At 41.2% G+C, this 20,081-nt stretch overlaps 1 protein-coding gene across 1 annotated transcript in view; it reads left to right on the plus strand.

Annotated features, from left to right (window-relative positions):
* The window catches only part of NOSTRIN (nitric oxide synthase trafficking), a 100,261-nt gene that overhangs the window by 58,342 nt on the left and 21,838 nt on the right, over positions 1 to 20,081 (plus strand). The window contains exons 3-7 of the mRNA XM_066346495.1: positions 6,562 to 6,645; positions 9,844 to 9,906; positions 10,091 to 10,172; positions 13,069 to 13,131; positions 15,647 to 15,745. Of these exons, the coding sequence (XP_066202592.1) occupies positions 6,562 to 6,645; positions 9,844 to 9,906; positions 10,091 to 10,172; positions 13,069 to 13,131; positions 15,647 to 15,745 (391 nt within the window). The remainder of the gene's footprint in view (positions 1 to 6,561; positions 6,646 to 9,843; positions 9,907 to 10,090; positions 10,173 to 13,068; positions 13,132 to 15,646; positions 15,746 to 20,081) is intronic.

The following is a 20,081-nucleotide window of genomic DNA, read 5'->3' on the forward strand; positions in this document are numbered from 1 at the left end:
TATTATGCTCACTTTGTTAAAGATGGCGCTGCCCACATGGAAGCTTGTCGCCCAGGTGATATTAATGTGTGTTGGGGGAGGGCTGTGGGCAGGCAGGATTCTTGTAGCCTGGGGCTTGGTTTTAGGACTAAGCCTTTCCCCCCCTTTTTGATGTGGGGTGGTACAATCCCATCATGCCTCAGATAAGTGAGTTTGTATTAGAGACTTCCCCTATTTTGTATATTGGATTAAATGTTATGAATCTACACTATAAAGTGGGGGCAGAACAGAAGCTTGCTCTCTTGGTTCCTGAGATTAGCATTAGAGAGCAGAGAGGAGAGTAGAGAAAGGCCACGTGGAGGAGGCCAGGAGAAGCAGCCAAGATGGTGGAGTGCTAAGTGAGAAGCCAGTTTGTGCAGAGTTTGTGCAGGGAGAAGAAGGAAGGAGATGGGGAACAGAGGTGAATAAAGTCTGGTGAGCTAGAAACCTTTGATTTTAGGAAACTGGAATAAGTCAGTAGCTTTGTGAGCACTGAATGTGAGTGGGTTTTGGAGCCCAGTGTGTGTTTTTACTTGCCCGCCGGGTGTAAGCTAGGATTAAAGATGATGGCCCATCAGTTTTTGGATTGTTGTTTTTTTACCGACTGTCCGAATCCAATGCGAACCTGCATGGGCCAGGCGGCGGTGATGGTGACCTTGGATACTTACTGGCTTTACAAGGGCCTAATATAGAGCTCAGCCTGTGTTGGGCAGATAAAATATATTATGCTCACTTTGTTAAAGATGGCGCTGCCCACCTGGAAGCCATCGCCCAGGTGAGTTCGAGCATAGGTATTCTTGATTAAGGTATGTAAACATTGCTTTCTAAGGTTTTCAGATAAGTTCTATTTTCCTTGCTCTGTGTGGCAAGTGGCCCCAGGCACCCTTTCAGAGAATTCTAGGAATCAGCTAAACTATGACTAGATGACCCAGTTGTCCTTGTAAGCCAGGAAGCTCCTGCATTCTTCTGTGTACATTCTCTACAGAAAGAAGGGGTAAGGGGCCTGACTTTTCCTTTTAAAATACTAATTTTAACAATTTTTAAGTTCCTTGACACCTTATCACAATCTGCTGAAGATTGTGAAATGGTCATTAGGGTTAGGCAAGAGGAGATGATTGCAGCCTGCTTCACTTGTTCAATCTGAATGCTAGTTCTAAAACCCTTCACTGTTTGAAAGGTAGACAGACAAAGGATACAATAGTGCTGTTCAGCGGAGCCCTTTCAGACTCGGCCCCGCCTCAGAGAGCTATGTTGGTGACAGCTGATATTACAGACCCCTCCCTTCCTTTTTCCAGACTCTTAACACCTCCTCCCTATTTGGGAACACACCTTACAACAGCACTGTTGCTGTTGGAAAAAGTGCTGAGAAACTCATTCTGTCTGTACTGAGGCTGCTAAGCCACCAGGAGCTATGGTGTTCAGAAGCACTGCAATTAGCCTGGCCAGGCGGTGGCGCAGTGGATAGAGCACTGAACTGGAACGTGGAAGACCCAGGTTCAAAATCCCGAGGTCACCGGCTTGAGCATGGACTCCCCTGCTTTGAGTAAGGCTCACCAGCTTGAGCACAAGGTTGCCGGCTTGAGCAAGAGGTCACTCAGTCTGCGATAGCCCCCTGGTCAAGGCACATACGAGAAAGCATTCAGTGAACAAGTAAGGTGCCGAAGAGTTGATAGTTCTCATCTCTCTCCCTTCCTGTCTATCTGTCCCTCTCTCTGTCCCTCTCTGTTTCTGTCACAAAACAAACAAAAAAAGAAGCACTACAATTAAAGGCAAAGTAAGGCGCAACATCAATCTTTAAAAGTACTTATGTTTGACTCCCCCATGATTGTCCATCTCCTGCCTCTCCCCACAGTTTCAGAGCAGGAGGAGGCTGGAGTGGCTAAGCAGGCAGGTTCTCAAGCAGGTTCCGGAGCCAAGCTGGGTTTGAATTCCAGTTCTGTCATGTCTTCTTTGCCTTGCTATTCCTCTCCATGAAATGGGTAGAGTAAGAGTGCATACCTGGTGGGAGTAATCGTGGCTTCAATGAAGAATCATATTTACAGCACTTCGAATGGCACCTGGGATGTTATAAGTGCCCACTACATGTTGGATGGCACTATTTTGCGTCTAGGCAGAACACAGGCAACATGTTTGTCAAGAGAGCCCTGTTTGGAATTTTAAGCTATATACCAGCCTGTAAAAAATATATATTTACAAATCAGCCCTATTATAGACTTCTAAGTCACTTGAATATAAAGAGAAAGCTTCCAAAACAAGAATGGGTGTATGGTCATGGAATCTCTTTCAGCTGGTTTCCTACCAGCAGAAACGCCAGAGTTTGGGAGTAAAGATGGCCAGGCTCAAAACGGAAGAGCAGTGGCTTCAATGTGAGCAGGACCCTCTCCTTTTCTTGCCACCAAAGCCCAACATTTTCCCCTCGCTGGATCTGATTGAGTTAGTAATTTAAAGGCAAGCAGTACTTCCTTCTGGGTATTGTTCTTTTTATTTCTGCTTAGACTTTAGGACACGTTGTGCAGCCTGCAAGAACATTCATTAAGTGACACTGAATCCTGAGGAAGAGGCCATGCCTGACAGCATTACAAGCCGTTCTGACTTGTTCTGGAGCTGATGGAATTACAAACTGGGTTTTCCCCCACAACCCTACCTCTGTGTATCTGGAGTGTTCTGCATGTGTAGAGATCCTTTGGGGTACATAATAATAATCATGTTAGAAAAATTAATATTTATTAGGAACTTGTTTGGTGCCCAGCTCTGAGCTGAGCATGGCAAATACTTTCTCATATTTAATGCTCTATGTGCTACTTCTAAGAATGCTAGGAAGGAAAGTCCTAAAAAACCTTCTGGTTAGCAACAGACTAGGGAGGGGTTTGTGTGTCTAGCTATTCCAAGTGCTGGAAAGCTGTGTCCTAGATATCAGGGCTGAGCATAGCTCACACCTATAGAAATACGTCTAAAGAGTTTGGCAGTTTAAAGTTTTCGAAAGTGATGCAGTGAGAACAGACTTGTTGCAGAAACCAGTTAAAAATTCTAACGCAGGCCTGATGGCAAGTCCATTTATTTATTTATTCACATATTCCAAGCACTCATTTTTTGCTGAGCATTGTTCTAAGCCTTGATGGACAGCAATGAACAAAACAAATTCTAAACCTTCATGGAACTTACATTCTAGGGGTGGTCATAGAAGTACACTGAAAAAATACGTGGTTTAAGAAAGTGATGCCTGACTTGTGGTGGCGCAGTGGATAAAGTGTTGACCTGGAAATGCTGAGGTCGCCGGTTCGAAACCCTGGGTTTGCCTGGTCAAGGCACATATGGGAGTTGATGCTTCCTGCTCCTCCCCCCTTCTCTATCTCTTTCCTCTCTCTCTCTCTCTCTCTCCCTCTCTCTCTCCTTTCTAAAATGAATAAATAAAATTAAAATAAAATTTAAAAAAATGTTTAAAAAACAAAAAGAAAGTGATGAGCTTTAGGACATAAAGTTGTAAGGGGATAGTAAAGAATATGCTTTTTAATTTTTAATTTTTTATTTTTTTATTAATTGAGTTTATTGGGTTGACATTGGTTCACAAAACCCTGCAGATTTCAAGTGTACAACTCAATAAAACACCATCTGCACACTGTATTATGCACTCATCGCCCCAAGCAAAGTCTCTCCATCCCCAAGGACGCTCTTTTAGACAAGGTAGCCCCTGAAGTGGTGATAATTGAACATGACCTGTTAGAGTTTACATGAAGGAGAATGCCTTCATGTTCTTGCAGGTCTTTCAGACCATGCAACACATCCTAAAGGCTAAGCAGAAAAAAAAACCGTGCCATATGGTTCTTTAGTAGAGAGCATACCCAGCAGAGGCCACAGCGAGTGCAAGGGCCCTGAAGCAGGATGACATTTGGCCACAAGCAGAATACAGTGAGCAAGGGGAAACTGTATTTTTCATGTGGGAGAGAAAAATCAGAAAAGAAAGCAGGGGTCAGATTATGCAGGTCAGAAGCCCTCATTCCAGTCTTTGAGACCCTCCTTAGCCTGAGCAATTACCATATTTTAATTATGAAACTCTCAATAGAACTAATTACACCCTTTTATGTTGCCTAATGCCGCCCCACTGAATGATAGAGGTCTCCTGGGATTACAGAGCATCAAGTTCATCAAGCTGACGGTCTCTCCCAGCTTGCTGCTGACCAGCACTCTATCTCTCTGTCAATTAGAACATATTCCTAGAGCAGAGAAATCTGTTTTTAAGTGCAATAAGATATTTATTTACCAGCTCCATTATTTTAAAATACTTGGTTTAATCTTTCCTCATATTTGGTCAAAGTCTGATACAAAATGCGTGTTTTCTGAACCTTGGCCTTAACATGTATTCTATAATAGTGTTTGTTCTTTCAAAAAGTGGTGGTACAGTTTTAACAGGGAGAAATGAATAAAAATCTAGCAACAGACCAATAGCTTCTGATCTCTGTATTCCATTTTATAAAACAGTTGTGTTTCCCTGTTCAGTTTACAACATTGAGTCTAATTTGTGTGGGGGGAAAATGCAGGTACGAAGTTAGTGACTAGGAAGTTCTGGGATTGTACCAAAAAGAAAATGAAGTCATAAATAATTCTAAAGATATTTTATAATAAAAAAATTAAAAACTAAAAAATATGCAATGAAAACCTCTCTGGTTCATATTTAAAAAGAAAAAATATATAAATTGAATTAGAATTCCTACATTTTATTATCCTCAGTGAAAAGTGAGAAAAGAAATACTTTTTTATTTCGTCTGTAGATGAGCCTTATAAACATGGTAAAATCAATTTAAGATGAGAATGATTCGATCTATCCAAAAAAACTAAGGAGTTATCTTTTGAAGAGCATGTCCAGATTCCTATGAGTCATATCCTGCAGAGAGTGTAAGAGAAATTCATTTTTCTTAAGGTGAACAACTTTTTTACAATGAAAAGGAGGACAAAAATAAATTGAAGAAAACAGTATCATAAATAAAAGAAACGTTTTATTCATTGCAACAATAATACACTATAATATGATACATGCAAAATAAAAACATTGCTAATATTTTATATTGTAATTATGCTTAAATGCCTATAATTTTTAATAATAATTGTAAGAAAAAAGTACTCATTTAGATACAAATATGTCACATCATACGCAATGGATCGACTCGGCATCGATCAAATATGGATATTTACAGATTAGTCTTCCAATCAAAAAGGAAAACATGTAGAAGGACCCTTTTCGAAGGAGGACAAAACTTACAAAAGAAGGACTGTCCTTTCTAAAGGAGCACGACTGGTCACCTTATTTTTCTAAATCTGGCATCAGCCACCTTAGCACCTTCCCATTAGAAAGCTCCTGCTTGGTTAACTTTATCATAACTTATCACTTTGTTGCCAGCTATTATAATCTACAGCTATCTGATAGTGCTAATGTCCCAGAATAAGTAAGGAAGCCTTCTGTTCCCTACCAGTTGGAGTAGTTTGCTAAGACAGCTGTAATAAGGTACTACAGACTATGAACTTTATTGTTCTATCTCTGAAGTCTGAGATCATGAGGTTGACCATGTTGATGCCATCTGAGGTATGTGAGGGAGAATCTGATGATGCTTCTCTCCTGGCTTCTGGTGGTTTGCTAACAATCTCCAGCATTCGCTGGCTTTTAGATAGATGCATTGCCCTGATCTCTGTCTTCATCTTCACATGGTGTTCTCCCGGTGTCTGTGTCTGTCTCCATGTTCAAAATTTCCCCTTTTAATAGAGACATTGCCATATTGAGGTTGGACCCACCCTGATGACCTTATCTTAATTTGATTGTCTGCAAAGTTCCCGTTTCCAAATAAGGTCACATTGTCAGGCTCCAGGGTTTAGGACTTCAACATCTTTAGGAGTTGGGGAAAGATGAAATGCAACCCATGACATTAGTGTATAAGAAGGTCAAGTAAGAAAATGCTCTCCCTTTGTGGGATCTTCTGGAATAGCCTTAATGATTATGTCTAAGGATAAGAGGAACTTTTTTTTTTCTTTCTGAAGCTGGAAACGGAGAGAGACAGTCAGACAGACTCCCGCATGCGCCCGACAGGTATCCACCCGGCACGCCCACCAGGGCCGACGCTCTGCCCACCAGGGGGCGATGCTCTGCCCCTCTGGGGCGTCGCTCTGCCGCGACCAGAGCCACTCTAGCGCCTGGGGCAGAGGCCAAGGAGCCATCCCCAGCGCCCGGGCCATCTTTGCTCCAATGGAGCCTTGGCTGCGGGAGGGGAAGAGAGAGACAGAGAGGAAGGGGGGGGGTGGAGAAGCAAATGGGCGCCTCTCCTATGTGCCCCGGCCGGGAATTGAACCCGGGTCCCTCGCACGCCAGGCTGACGCTCTACCGCTGAGCCAACCGGCCAGGGCCGGATAAGAGGAACTTTATAGTAAACAAATCATCTCTTCTTTATGTAGGCACTGTATTGTCAGCCTGAGCTCTCTTCTTCGTGTATGTAGGGGGTAGGGTAGAGGGGGATTGCTTGATTTCTAGCCAGTGCATTCTAACAGTCCCTTTGCTAACAGGGCAAACTTGGAGTTTAACTATGCCAAAGGACTTCAGAAGCTGGCAATTAAGCTGAGCAGAACATTACAGAACACAAAGAAAAAGTAAGTATATGGAAGAGGTAAGGTAAAACAATTCTTAAAAATACTAAAAAGTGACATTTGTTCAATTCCAGTTTCCTATTATAAAGGTGGCAGGAATATAAATACCAAGTGTGTCTTCTAGTTCTTGGGCACTTACTCTGATGCCCATTGTGCTAAATGATTTTATAGAAACTTTCACTTAATCCTCAAAACTCTTGAGAAGTCTTGTTATTGTCCTTTTTGCAGACAAGTGTTGAGTCTTGGAGAGTTTAAGACACTTGTCCCAGTGAGTTGCAGAGCGGGGTTCATCCATGTCTTTCTGACACCTAAGTCCATATATATATATAATAGGTCTCAGAGTTGATAGTTAACTTGGAAAGCAGTGTTATTAAGTTGGAATGTTTTGGAGTCAAAAAGTGTGAGTCCTGTTTTATTTCAACTCTCTGGCCTTCAACTAATAAACTGGCCTCTCTGTACCTTGATTTCTTCCACTGTTAGATGATGTAATCTTATATTCTCCATTTTGTGTACATATCTGTGTATGAGGAGGTGTATTAAATGAGAAATGTATGGAAAGAGATTAGATTTTACATTGAGTGCTGAAAAAATGTTGGTTCACATCTTCCTCGATACATTTCAGAATGAAATTGATTCCCTTGGGAGGGAGAGAAGAAAGATATTGGTATTCTAAAAATGGTCCATTAGTTATAATTTGTTATGAAGATTCTTGAATAATGCTTGCAGATGTCAGTGTAAACTGACAATGCCATTGCAAAGCCTCATTTTTTAAAAAGTTTTTCCATTAATTTGAGAAAGAGGGTCAGGGGGAAGGGAGAGAGAGAGAAGCATCAACTCATTGTCCTATTTTTAGTTGGGCACTCATTGATTACTTCTCGGAAGTGCCTTGATTAGGGATCAAACCTGTGACCTCAGTGCGCTGTGATCATGCTCTATCCACTGAGAGTCATCCAGCAAGGGTGTAATAGCCTCTTTTGATGGTGAATGAGAAGAAAAGAAAAAAGGGAAGGCTTTGGGAGCTCATATCCTTATTCTTTTTTGGGCATCATCTGTAAAGCATATATTGACTTTGAAATTGTTCGACTTTTTTTTTTTTTTTTTTGTATTTTTCTGAAGCTGGAAACAGGGAGAGACAGTCAGACTCCCGCATGCGCCCGACCGGGATCCACCCGGCACGCCCACCAGGGGCAACGCTCTGCCCACCAGGGGGCGATGCTCTGCCCCTCCAGGGTGTCGCTCTGCCACGACCAGAGCCACTCTAGCGCCTGGGGCAGAGGCCAAGGAGCCATCCCCAGCGCCCGGGCCATCTTTGCTCCAATGGAGCCTTGGCTGCAGGAGGGGAAGAGAGAGACAGAGAGGAAGGAGGGGGGGGGGCGGGGGTGGAGAAGCAAATGGGTGCTTCTCCTATGTGCCCTGGCCGGGAATCGAACCCGGATCCCCCGCACGTCAGGCTGATGCTCTACCGCTGAGCCAACCGGCCAGGGCTGAAATTGTTCGACTTTTAGCTTGATTTTTAGAATAATATTTTAGTGGACTACAAAGGAGTCTGTATAGCACAGTGGTTGAGCAGAGATAGACTTTATTTAGAGTTCCAGGGTTTATGTTCAACTTCTACCACTTACCAGGTAAGTGAGTTAGAAAAATTTATCTTACCTATCAGTATCAATTTAAAATGGAAATAAAGCCTATCTCACATAATTGTTTTGACTGTTACATAAGACAATACAAGAAGTGCCCCATGAGTGTTCATTATGATTTTGATTCTAATTCCCTCCTAAAGAGGGTGTATGCCTTATTGCGTTGCATCCCAGGCACCCCTCATGGTACTCCTAGAGAGCAGCATGTCCAGAATGTTTGGTTAGCCATGATTGGCCCAATAATATTTAATAATATACATTAATTGTGCTTTTATCTGTACCCAAATCTGTGTTAGGTACTGGTATAAATAATCCAGATTATTTCTATTTTAAAAGTCCTATTAAGTGAGGGTCCGGGAAATCAAGTGACCCCCTCCAAGATCACACAGAAACAAAGGGATGAATTCAGACACAGACTCTGAGGCGAGTACCCTCGGCTTCCTGCTCTGTTGCCCAGCTCCTTCTCTTCCCCAAAGTGTGCCTAGCTTCCTTTTTTTTAAAAAAATCAACTCTGTCGAGGTTTAATTTACAGGCAATAATCATCCATTTGAAGCATATGGTTTGGTCAGTTTTGAATACATATACACTGTGCAGCTACCACCAAAATCAACACAGACATTTGCATCACGCAGAAGATTCCTCATGACTGTTTGCAGCCCTCCCCACAACTTAGTACCAAGCAACTACTGATCTGCTTGCTGTCATTATATAGGGTCATTTTGTCTTTTCTGGAATTTCCTATAATTGGGAGAATACAGTAGGTGCTCTCTTGTGCCTGGTTTGGTGCCTGGCTTTGGCTATGCAGTAAATCTGGCATCCTTTGACCTAGTTTTCCCATTATCTGACTGATTACAGGGTGCAACCTGAGTCATCTGGAGTCAAAATCTCTACACCATCCTGATTTCAGGAAGGGCAGCCATCTGTCCCCTCCCCCTCCATTGAGGTCCACGCAGGCCTCTGTACCCGACGTTACTGATGTACTTGGCCTTATTGTCCTGACTTTTGAAGGCTGCAGTTAGTACCACACTACCTAGTCTTCCCTCTTGACTGCTAAGCACAGGGCGTTGTCATCCTTTTGTTAGGCTGAGATACTGTTCACAAGACCACAAAATATCTGAGCTGTTGTCCTAAAAGCCACAGGGAACAGAATCTGAACCCCAACCCGAGTGCAGCATGCAGGACATGATCAGGGCTCTGGAATCCTCTGTCATTGAATTTCTCTGAGCCTCAGTTTATTATCCATGAAATGAGGAGCCTGAAAAGATGGTCTTTAAGGGCCCTCTGCCCCCAGCATACTGTCTCTTGGCTGTTCTAAGTGCTTTCTCAGCCTTGGCTACTTGATTTCACTGATTTTCTACAGACATGAAATAGAAAATGAAAATCACAGTAAACTGACTGGAAAATAGCAGTTTCTGTAATTATAGTCCAGATAGATATGTTGACAGCATTTAATCGCATGGAGAAATTGAAATAAGATTAGGGATATGAATGCAATTGCTGAATGCAATAAGTCAGACTTCCTGGGAAAATGATGCCCACTTGTGCCCCATGTTTTTGTCCGCAGCTATGTCATCAGTGCCTGGGCCTGGGTCTCAGAGGGCATGAAGTCTGCAGCAGACCTGCACCAGTGAGTGCTCCCTCCCAGCCTTGCTCCAACCCCAAAGGGAGTGGTAAATATTTAATGTGGATGTGCTACCATACTCCACTTCAAACTTGCCATAACACACCATTTTATTTCCCCAGAAAATAATTTGGAGAGTAGATATAAATCCTAATACTATATTTCTGTATCTCTTACATTCTATTTCCAGGAAACTTGGCAAAGCAATTGAGTTAGAAGCAATAAAACCAACTCATCAAGTCCTGAGTGTACATGATAAGAAGAGGAAATCAGTGAGTCACAATCTTTCTTTCTCCCGTGTTCGAGCAAGAATTCTATCTTTGGCTCAACAAATAAAAAGTGCTCTAAAAATGATACTAGGTTTCAGAAATCTGTCACACACACACACACACACACTCAAAAATTATGTATAAAGATGTTTGTTTAAATATTTTTTGTAATACTGAAAAACTAGAAATGACTTCATCATTCAAAATTAAATTATGATAAATTCAAGTAATGAAATACTAGGCAACCATTAAAGACCTTAGAGAAGAATTTAATGACATGAGTTTTTATTTTTTTACTATATGCTGGTGTTTTTAGCAAGAGAAAGAAAGACAGAGACAGGGATAGACAGACATGAAGGGAGAGAGATTAAAAACATCCACTCATAGTTAAGGCACTTTAGTTGTTCATTGATTGCTTTCTCAAATGTACCTTGACTGAGAGGCTCCAGCTGAGCCAGTGACCCTTTGCTCAAGCCAGCGACCATGGGGTCATGTCTATGATCCCATGCTCAAGCTAGCGACCTCAGGATTTTGAACCTGGGTCCTCAGTATCCCCAACAGACACCCTATACACTGCACCAGTGCCTATTCAGGCATTATATAGTGTTAAGTAAAAAAGCAGGATAAAAAAATGATCAATATGACCTCAATTTTATAAAATAAATATATGTATATATGCAAAGAAAGAACCCCCTGAGGCTAATATGAATTATCTCTAGATAGTGGAATTAGAGTTATTTTTATTTCATTTTTATACTTCTTTGTACTTCCATTATTTTTCAATAAATAGATATATATTTTTTATAAATAAGACAATTGTAAGCACATTTAAAAAAAATGCTGCTCTATGCTTATGAGCTTGGGATTAGATAAAGGCAACAATAGGTGTAAATCCTCCAACAGCCTGCAAATTGAAGAAAAATCACTAAACAATTCTTTCAGGAGCACCTTCTGTATAGCAAATTCTCTAGACTCTTTGTGAACCTTACCTGCCCAAACAGCTTCATTTTTCTTTTTATTTGTGTGTCATACATTTGTTAATCACTTTCAAATTTATTTTCAGGCAACATAAGGGGTGTTTAATAAAAGTTTCTTAGTTCTGATAGGTGTAGGTCATTGTCACTATGTCAAGACCAAGTGCAGGTAAGAAGTTCTGGGCCCTGGCTAGCTCAGTGAGCATCGGCCTGGCGTGTGAATGTTCCAGGCGTGTGAATGTCTCCTGGTCAGGGCACAGAGGAGAAGTGACCATCTGCTTCTCCACCCACCCCTTTCTCTATTCTCTCTCAATCCCTCTCTTCCCTTCCTGTAGCCATGGCTCCATTGGAGTGAGTTGGCCACGGGCTCTGAAGATATCTCCATGACCTTGCCTCAGGTGCTAAAATAGCTTGGTTGCCAAGCAGCAGAGCACCTGCCCCAGATAGGCAGAGCTTTGCCCACTAGGGGGCTTGCCAGGTGGATCCTGGGAGGGATACATGCAGGAGTCTGTCTCTCTGCCTCCCCATTTCTCACTTAAGAAAGAAGAAAAAAGGAAGAAATTCTGAAGCAATCAATAGTAGTAGTGGATCCTTGTGAAGGGAAGGGGTAGAGGCTAATGGGAGTTTCAAGTGATCACAGCCAGACAAAGCAGGGCTGAAAGGTAGTAAGTCAGCAGAATGAGGGGATTTGTAAAAACCTTGAGGGAAGAAAAATGATATTATTCAAACTCATTAGACTCAGTCAGGAAATGGAATTGATGTATGTGTGAACATGCATGTGTTTTTACGAGAATGGATGGTCTACTGAGGGATAGGATGATGGGTAAATTACAGTAATGAGTACAAATCAATATAATGATCTATCTTTGCAAACCAACTTAATAAAATCCAAACACAAATCTATATTTTATTAATTTATAAATATTTTATACCACATTAAAATATGATCCTTACTAGCATTTCCTTAGCACTTACCATAAACTAATCACACTGCTATGATTATCATCATAACGCCTTAAATAATTAATGCAATGAGCCGCCCAATGCTGTTCCAGTTTGTAATCGTCCTTTCAGCGTGGCCCCTCCCTGCTGCACCTCCACCTCCCCTCCCACTCTCACACAAAAGATAAAAGATTAGAATTAAAAAAAAATAACAACTCATTCCACACTTCAGCCACATGCATAGAGAAAAAAATGGCATAAAGTTATTTGTATTGTATTTATTACAGTAAAGCACATAGTCCAAATTTAATCAATTGGAGAAAATAAAAGTACATATTGCTAAGTCTCCAAGTGGTTGAATGATGGCTGATCTGTGGGAATGGGGGAAAGGCCAGTGGTCCAGGAAAAAAGTTTGAAAAAAGTCTAAACAAGTTTGACCTCTTTGGTGGGTTGCCTCAAAACAGTTTCATTATTACTACTTCTGTCTCATTGGCTGTTTAAAGTAGAAAAAAAAAGTTAACTATGATTAAGAATTAAATCTCTTTGAAGTTGAAAACATACTCACTTCAGAGGCCAGGAGACACTAAGAGTAGCACTGCTAGGACTTATGCCGATTCTCTTGGCGGTCAAGTTTGGGCTGCATGGAATGAGACTGAGGAGAAAGTGATGGGACTGGATGTGACACTAAAGTGTGCCAGCCCCTCCACTTCCTCCACACACAGTGAACACATTTATGCTGTTTTCAGGTAGCTATTTATTAGAAATAATTATTTGACTAAATTCATTCAGTCTCAATTCTGTCAAGAGGTTCCTGACAGGGGGAAAGATAGTCTGGCTACTTTTCTCAGGAAATATGTCCACTTTAAGATTTTGAAATTTCTGTGAATTGTGATAGTGATTGGGCTACAACTGATAGGTCAGCACTATGACTCAAAAGAAGACAAAAACAAAAAAAAAAGTTTTTCTTTGTTTCTCTTCAATAGCTTGATAACGAAGTTGAAAAGACAGCAAATCTTTTCATTAGCAACTGGAATCAACAAATTAAAGTGAGTAACACAAATCTTTTGTTTAAACTCAGTTTATAGAATTGAAGTTTTTTGTTTTTGCATAATTGTGATAATGTGTTTTAGTGTTAGTATTTCTAAGTGCTAACTGGAGAAGGATGCTCCCTCACCTGAGTTATTATATAGATATATCTTTAAACTCAGCCAGTGGAAGGGCAGGGCAGGGCTCAACCAGTGTTGTTATTTATAGCCAACACTTATATATCAGTTATTGTATACCAAGAACTATGTACTAAATATTCAATCATCACAGCAACCCAAGGTGGTATGTCATGTTGCACTGTGCGCCATTTTAAAGATGGATGAGGAAACTGAGATACAGAGAGGTAAATAGTTTGCCTAAGGACACAAAGCTACTTAATGCTTGAACCAAGGAGTTCTACAAGTTCTACAAGTGTTCTAAGATCACTACTCTTAATCATTTCACTACACTGACTGCCTCACTGTATAATTTGTAACTTAGGGCAAGTGGCAAATACTATCTGAGTCTCAGTTTTGTGATTTGTGTAAGGGCATTTGTAAGCTCTTTCTCACTGTGAGAGGAGCACCATGAGGGGTGGGTAGCAATATGTAAAAGGAAATGCATGTATGTTTGATATCACAAGTATGTACGGTCCACTTCTTGTATACCACGCTGTATTAGACATAGTTCTTGTTTCCAAGTAATTTTACATTTAGTTGATAGGTAACCTATGTGTAGGAAATAGTGAGTGATTCTTAAGCAGAGAGAAGAGTAGATGGAGCTCAGAAATATAAGAGATTTCTTGAGGATAATCGGTTTAGGAGGAATTCATTTTGAGTAGAAAGGACCAGAGAAAGAATCTGCCAAGAAAACCTCAGGACCCTCTGTAAAAGAACTTGTGCTCCAGAAGTTGAAATTCTCCTTATTTATCGCCAAAGTATCAGACCCCAAAGAGAACCTTCCCAAGTAGACAGCCACCCCCATATGTAAATTATCAGCGACCCCCTCAGAAACAGGCAGAAACAGGCAGCCCGGGCCGGCCGTGCTGCTGAAGCTCTTGCTGAAATTGACTAGTTGAGATCAAAGACGTGAACAAGAAATATTTGAGATACCTGAGTTTCTATACCCAGAAAGTAGGCTCCTGAGAATCACATTTACAATACCTATTTAAAAGTCTCATAAACAGCATCCAGTCACTTGTTTTTAGTTTTGCTCTTCATTTTATAAGCTTTCTCAAATAGAACTTGTTTTTAAGAACCCATTCTCTAAATATTCAGCTTTCATGGGAAACCCAGTTATCGTGGCCCCAAAGAGAGAAACATGCTCAGCAGCTGTAATTGCTTTCAAGAACAGAAAGCATCTTTTGTTATTTCCCAGTTTCCACCAACTAATTTTCCCAATAAAAATGATTTTATTTTTTTTATGGAGAGTGATAGAGAAAATAGAGAACAAAAAATTCTTGAGCTATAATAATTTGCACTCCCCAGTGACAATTCAAGGGATTCAGCATGTCGGTAACCAAGTGCAGAATGTCCTGGCGACACAGGGAAAGCTTTCAAGGACCAAAGCTCTCGCCTCACGCTCCCTCTTACCTGTGGGCATGTGTCAGTGGAAGGGGGAGGAAACGGGTCCAGCAGCCTCTTGCTCCTTGAATTCCCTCTCGTAGAGGCTTCATATATTTAGAGACTTTCAAAAACCTTTGCCTTTGATTCTGAGAGCCCTGAGCTTTTTCCTTCATTATCTGGTTTCATAGGTCTTGCAACTTTGAGGTGGAAATCCATATAGTCTTTCAATCAACCCAGTTTCTCAAACAGGCTGAATTCAATTCAAATCGAATTCCCTTTATCTTGTCTGTGGAGTGTCACCTCCTCCCTGATTGGAACTGTAGAGAATAGAAAATGTTCGCCTGTGCCATAACCTACTCTGAGGTTTGTGGCAGCAACAGACTAGAGGGACTGTGAATGTTTCTGTCTTCCCAACTCTCCCCACGCCCACACCTTTCCCACAAATGCAGGGCATGTTCAAGACGCCGGCAAGAGCCCAGCTCTCGGCTCTGGTCATCAGATAGCAAAGTTTCCCCATTGTTGCAAGTTTTAAGAAAGCGTCTTTAAAAAAACCTCAGTTGTGGTCCAGGTTGACTTAAAAGAATAATGCAGACTGTGTTCCATGTTTGTTATATTATTCTTTTTTCATGGCAAAGCCATCTCTTTCCATCATGCTAGCTAGAATATTGTTTTGGAGGCTTGCAAAACTTTGATGATTTAGCAAAATATATAACCCTTTTGAGTGTTCCCACTCTAAAGAAAAAATATACAGTGGTGCTCAGTGCAAAACATTAGCTGTTGTGATACTTTCGGCAGATTTTGAGGTGAGGGCAGAAATGAAGAACTAAGAATACACAATAATTCATGTTAGTACATGAACATTGATTTGTTCCAGAACATAAGAGTAATTCTTTCGCTATCAGTTTCTGCCTTTTTGTTGTTATTTTGGGGGGGTTTATTGTTTGTTTTTCTGTATATATTTTTAATCTAGGCCAAGAAGAAACTAATGGTGAGTACCAAGAAGCATGAAGCACTTTTCCATCTTATAGAAAGCTCCAAGCAAACCATGACTGACAGAGAGAAACAGAAGGTAACGTGCCATGGCCAGCTGGGTGCATGAGGTTTGGAGACAGACAGGCTCCGTGCCCTTAGCTATGAGTGAGAGGACGGGCTGGTCCCCTCTGTGCAGAGTCTCTGCAGAGCTGTAGTGTGGCAGATATAGAAGGGATTCCACATCATTTCTGGTCCATATATATGTTTAAAAGATATTAGAGACAGATGACAAATTAGACCAGTGGTATCCACATTTTTTTGTAGAAAACCCTCTTAATTAAACATCTTTCAGCTTATACCTTCAAATAAGTAAAAAAATATATAGATACTTTATTATATAATGTACTTTACCTATGTTGTATGTAATAGATAGTACTTTATATACTATAGCAATAGGTTATGAACATTATAAAATGCAAAAAAGTAGAAATGTTTAAGGATGAGGTAATGGTGAAATAGTATTTTTTAGATGGTTAACTAATCATCATATCTTTATATAATCATTAAGTGACCATTCCAGGCACAAACATGCTTGAGGCAAGGTTCAGCCTTAACCATAGTAAATATGAATTCATATTTCTTATTGTACTCTTGATAATTTAAAATTTTTTGGTTGTCTCATCAGATCCCATTAGCACATCCCAGTTTTTGCCTTTCCATGTGGTCAAGGATGTGCTCATGACCAGGAACAGGAGAAAACAGCAGCTCCCACATTGTCCTGTGGCTTCCTTAGGCTTCTACTGTTAGTATTAACGTCAAACTATAGCTTCTTGGCAGAAACCTATTTAAGAGATCTGTGTGCATTTTGTGTGTATTAAGCTAATTAAAACTAGATAATAAATTTATAAATCTGCATGACCCAGACACATATCAATGGCCACATGTCCCAGGATACTGATGTCTTCTCAGATTGTAAAATTCTCACTCATCCTCCAGGACACTTAAGAATCCACCACTGTCCATATGTGGACACCAGTATCAATGCATATATTAAATAAGAGTAACTTTAAGCAGAAATGAACACAAATAACACTGGAGTACAAGCAGAAAATAAAATGTTTTCTGTCTGCACCCCAGCAGATTATCTCACACGCCTCTTGTGGCATGTGCCGAGATTGGAAAGCTTTGAAATCATCAGTACCTTCCCCAAAACATGGAGTCCTCCTAGGAAAATGCAGGTAGCCCCACTACAACCCAAAACATTCTTAAAAAAAAGAAGAAAATTGTCATCACAAATAACACTATTATTTCATCTGAAGAAACTATTAGTTGAAAAACTTAAATTCATTATTAGCAAGATTTTACAAGGTTTGTACTTCACACATCAGTCATCACGATTTGAAATAATCATAACAAGTATTAAATAATGAGACAGCTTCGAAGGAAGCAAAGCCACAGTATGTTAAAATGCTAAGGACCAGGACCTGTTACAGGCATTCGAAGCCCACAGTAGAAGCTATTCTTTATTGATGTCAAGCAATAACCAAATAAAAAGTATAGGCAGCTAGTGGTGAATTTCTTTCTCCTCCCCTCATTAGAAACTTCCCTGGGAGGTTGAAGTCTACAGTCCTCGTCCTCCTCCAGCTAGTCTTGTAACCATAGTCTTTCTTGGCTATCATTACATCACAGACGCCTACTGCTGTCTCCATTGCCTTATCTCTTAGCTTTTTTTTTTGGGGGGGGGGGGTCCTAAAGCTAAACGGCTAAGGCGACATTCATTTTCTCATCTCACGTATATGTAGAAGGGCCTGTGATCACCAGCCTGAGCTGAGCTGCTTCTCCGTGCTCAGCAATTCTTCCTGTTTCTCTGCTCAGCAGTCCTTGTTCTCACCAGAAGCTGAACTAAACCTCCACTCTCCTTGCACCTCCATCCTCACACCTACTCTCAGCAGACTATCTTGCCTCCTACCCTCCTCTCCTGAGTAGAGAGAAGTCAGCACAGCTACCTGCCTACTAAAGTCACATGTGCCATGGGACAGGCCAGTTCTGCATGTGCTCTGTTTCCCTCTCCCTCGGGGATGCTTCTCTTGATTATTCCCCTCTGCCCTGGATTCTGCACACGCCCCTCTCCGGCAGTTCTTTCCCATCAGCTTTCCCAGCTCCCCCCATCTTGGGAACAGTAGGGAGAGTCAGGGAGACACCTTTCCATGGCCCTATTCCTGTTCCTCTCCAGATATTATTATTATTTTTTCTTTTTCTTTTTTTAACAGAGACAGAGAAAGAGTCAGAGAGAGGGATAGATAGGGACAGACAGACAGGGACAGAGAGAGATGAGAAGCATCGATCATTAGTTTTTCGTTGTGACTCCTTAGTTGTTCATTGACTGCTCTCTCACATGTGCCTTGACCGCGGGCCTTCAGCAGACCGAGTAACCCCTTACTCGAGCCAGCGACCTTGGGTCCAAGATGGTGAGCTTTGCTCAAACCAGATGAGCCCACGCTCAAGTTGGTGACCTCAGGGTCTCAAACCTGGGTCCTCTGCATCCCAATCCGACGCTCTTTCCACTGCGCCACTGCCTGGTCAGGCATCCAGATATTATTACTTTTTACACTAAGATTTATTGAAAGAGTTGTCTGCACTCTATCTTCACTAGCTCATCTCCTGTTCACTCAAACCACCCGGCCAGCCTTCCCCACCATTCCACTGAGAGAGCTTTGCCATCAAAACCATGCCCTTCTTGTTGCAAAAGCCAGTAGGTACTTTCCAGATTTCACTTTATTTCACTAGGAAGCATTAGGCATTGCTGACTTTCCCATTCCAGAAAGTCTCTTTTAATTTCAGCAACATTTTACTCTTTTGTTTTTCTTTTCCAGTGATTTTTTTCTTAAATTTCTTTATTGACTTCCCTTCATCTCCCTGACTTTTATATACTGCTGTTTGTAACAGTTTCTCTCTGGGCCTCATCCTGTCTTATTCAGCATGGTGTCTCTGGTGTCCAACTCAGCACTCTCAATATCAGGTTCTCAAGAAGTAACTGGAACTCAATAAATATGTTCTCATTGCTTCCACTAGAATATCTATGCTGACGATACCCACATTTATATATCTGCAGCTCATACCAGTCTGTAAACTGTATTATGGCGCATCAAACTCAGTATCCACTTCCCTCTGCCCAAAATAGTGTGTCTGAAAAGTCGTGGTGCACTTTTGACCGGTCACAGGAAAGCAACAAAAGACGATAGAAATGTGAAATCTGCACCAAATAAAAGGAAAACCCTCCCAGTTTCTGTAGGATGATGTGGCAGCATGTACGCATGCACAGATGATGACGTAACATGCTCCGTGTATACAGCGGAGCAGCCCACGGCCATGCCAGTCAAGATGTGGATGGTACAGAGGAAAGTTCAGTGTGTTCTGTGGCTCGCTGAATTCGAATTCGTGACTAAAGTGCAATGTGAATATCGGCGCATTTATAACGAAGCACCACCACATAGGAATAACATTACTCGGTGGGATAAGCAGTTGATGGAAACCGGCAGTTTGGTGGAGAAACCCCGTTCTGGTAGGCTATCAGTCAGTGATAAGTCTGTAGAGGCTATACGGGATAGCTACCTAAGGAGCCCTAAAAAAATCTGTGCGTGAGCCCACATCAAACTGCACTGAATAGGTATGAAACTGGGATAGTGTTCCTTTTATTTGGTACAGATTTCACATTTCTATCGTCTTTTGTTGCTTTCCTGTGACCGGTCAAAAGTGCACCATGACTTTATGGACACACTGTATTATTTATTCTTGTGTTTTCTGTATCTCTGAATATCACTATTCCCCATGTCCTTCCAATTCTAACTTCTAAACCAAATCCTTTCTGAATTTATCTACTTGCATTTATCTCCACTGCCAAGAATCCGCCCCAGGCCACCATCATCACTGCTTAGTGTCCTATCACTGACAAAGTGATCTCTTGACTTTTCCTGTTGCTTCTTTCTACTTCCCACATACAAGCCAAGCTGACTTTTCTGAAACTTAAATCTGAGCATATTAGTCTCTTTCTAAAAGCCTTCAAAGTCTTCTCAGTGGCCTCAGAATAAAGTACAAATTCCTGTTTGTGGCCTTTAAGAACCTCCCTGACTTGATCCTGGCCTAATTATCAGCATCATCTTTTGCTGTTCTCTCCCTCAAACTGTGTGCTCTAACCTCACTACATTTTAGGTTTATTCACATGAGGATTATTTCTGTAAGCATGCATTATGTGCCAAGTCTCAGCTTGGTTTTTTTTTTTTTTTTTTTTTACAGAGAGAGAGAGAGAGAGTCAGAGAGAGGGATAGATAGGGACAGACAGACAGGAACAGAGAGAGATGAGAAGCATCAATCATCAGTTTTTCATTGCGACACCTTAGTTATTCATTGATTGCTTTCTCATATGTGCCTTGACC

This window comes from Saccopteryx leptura, chromosome 7 (genome assembly GCF_036850995.1).
Source record: "Saccopteryx leptura isolate mSacLep1 chromosome 7, mSacLep1_pri_phased_curated, whole genome shotgun sequence".
Classification (NCBI taxonomy): domain Eukaryota; kingdom Metazoa; phylum Chordata; class Mammalia; order Chiroptera; family Emballonuridae; genus Saccopteryx; species Saccopteryx leptura.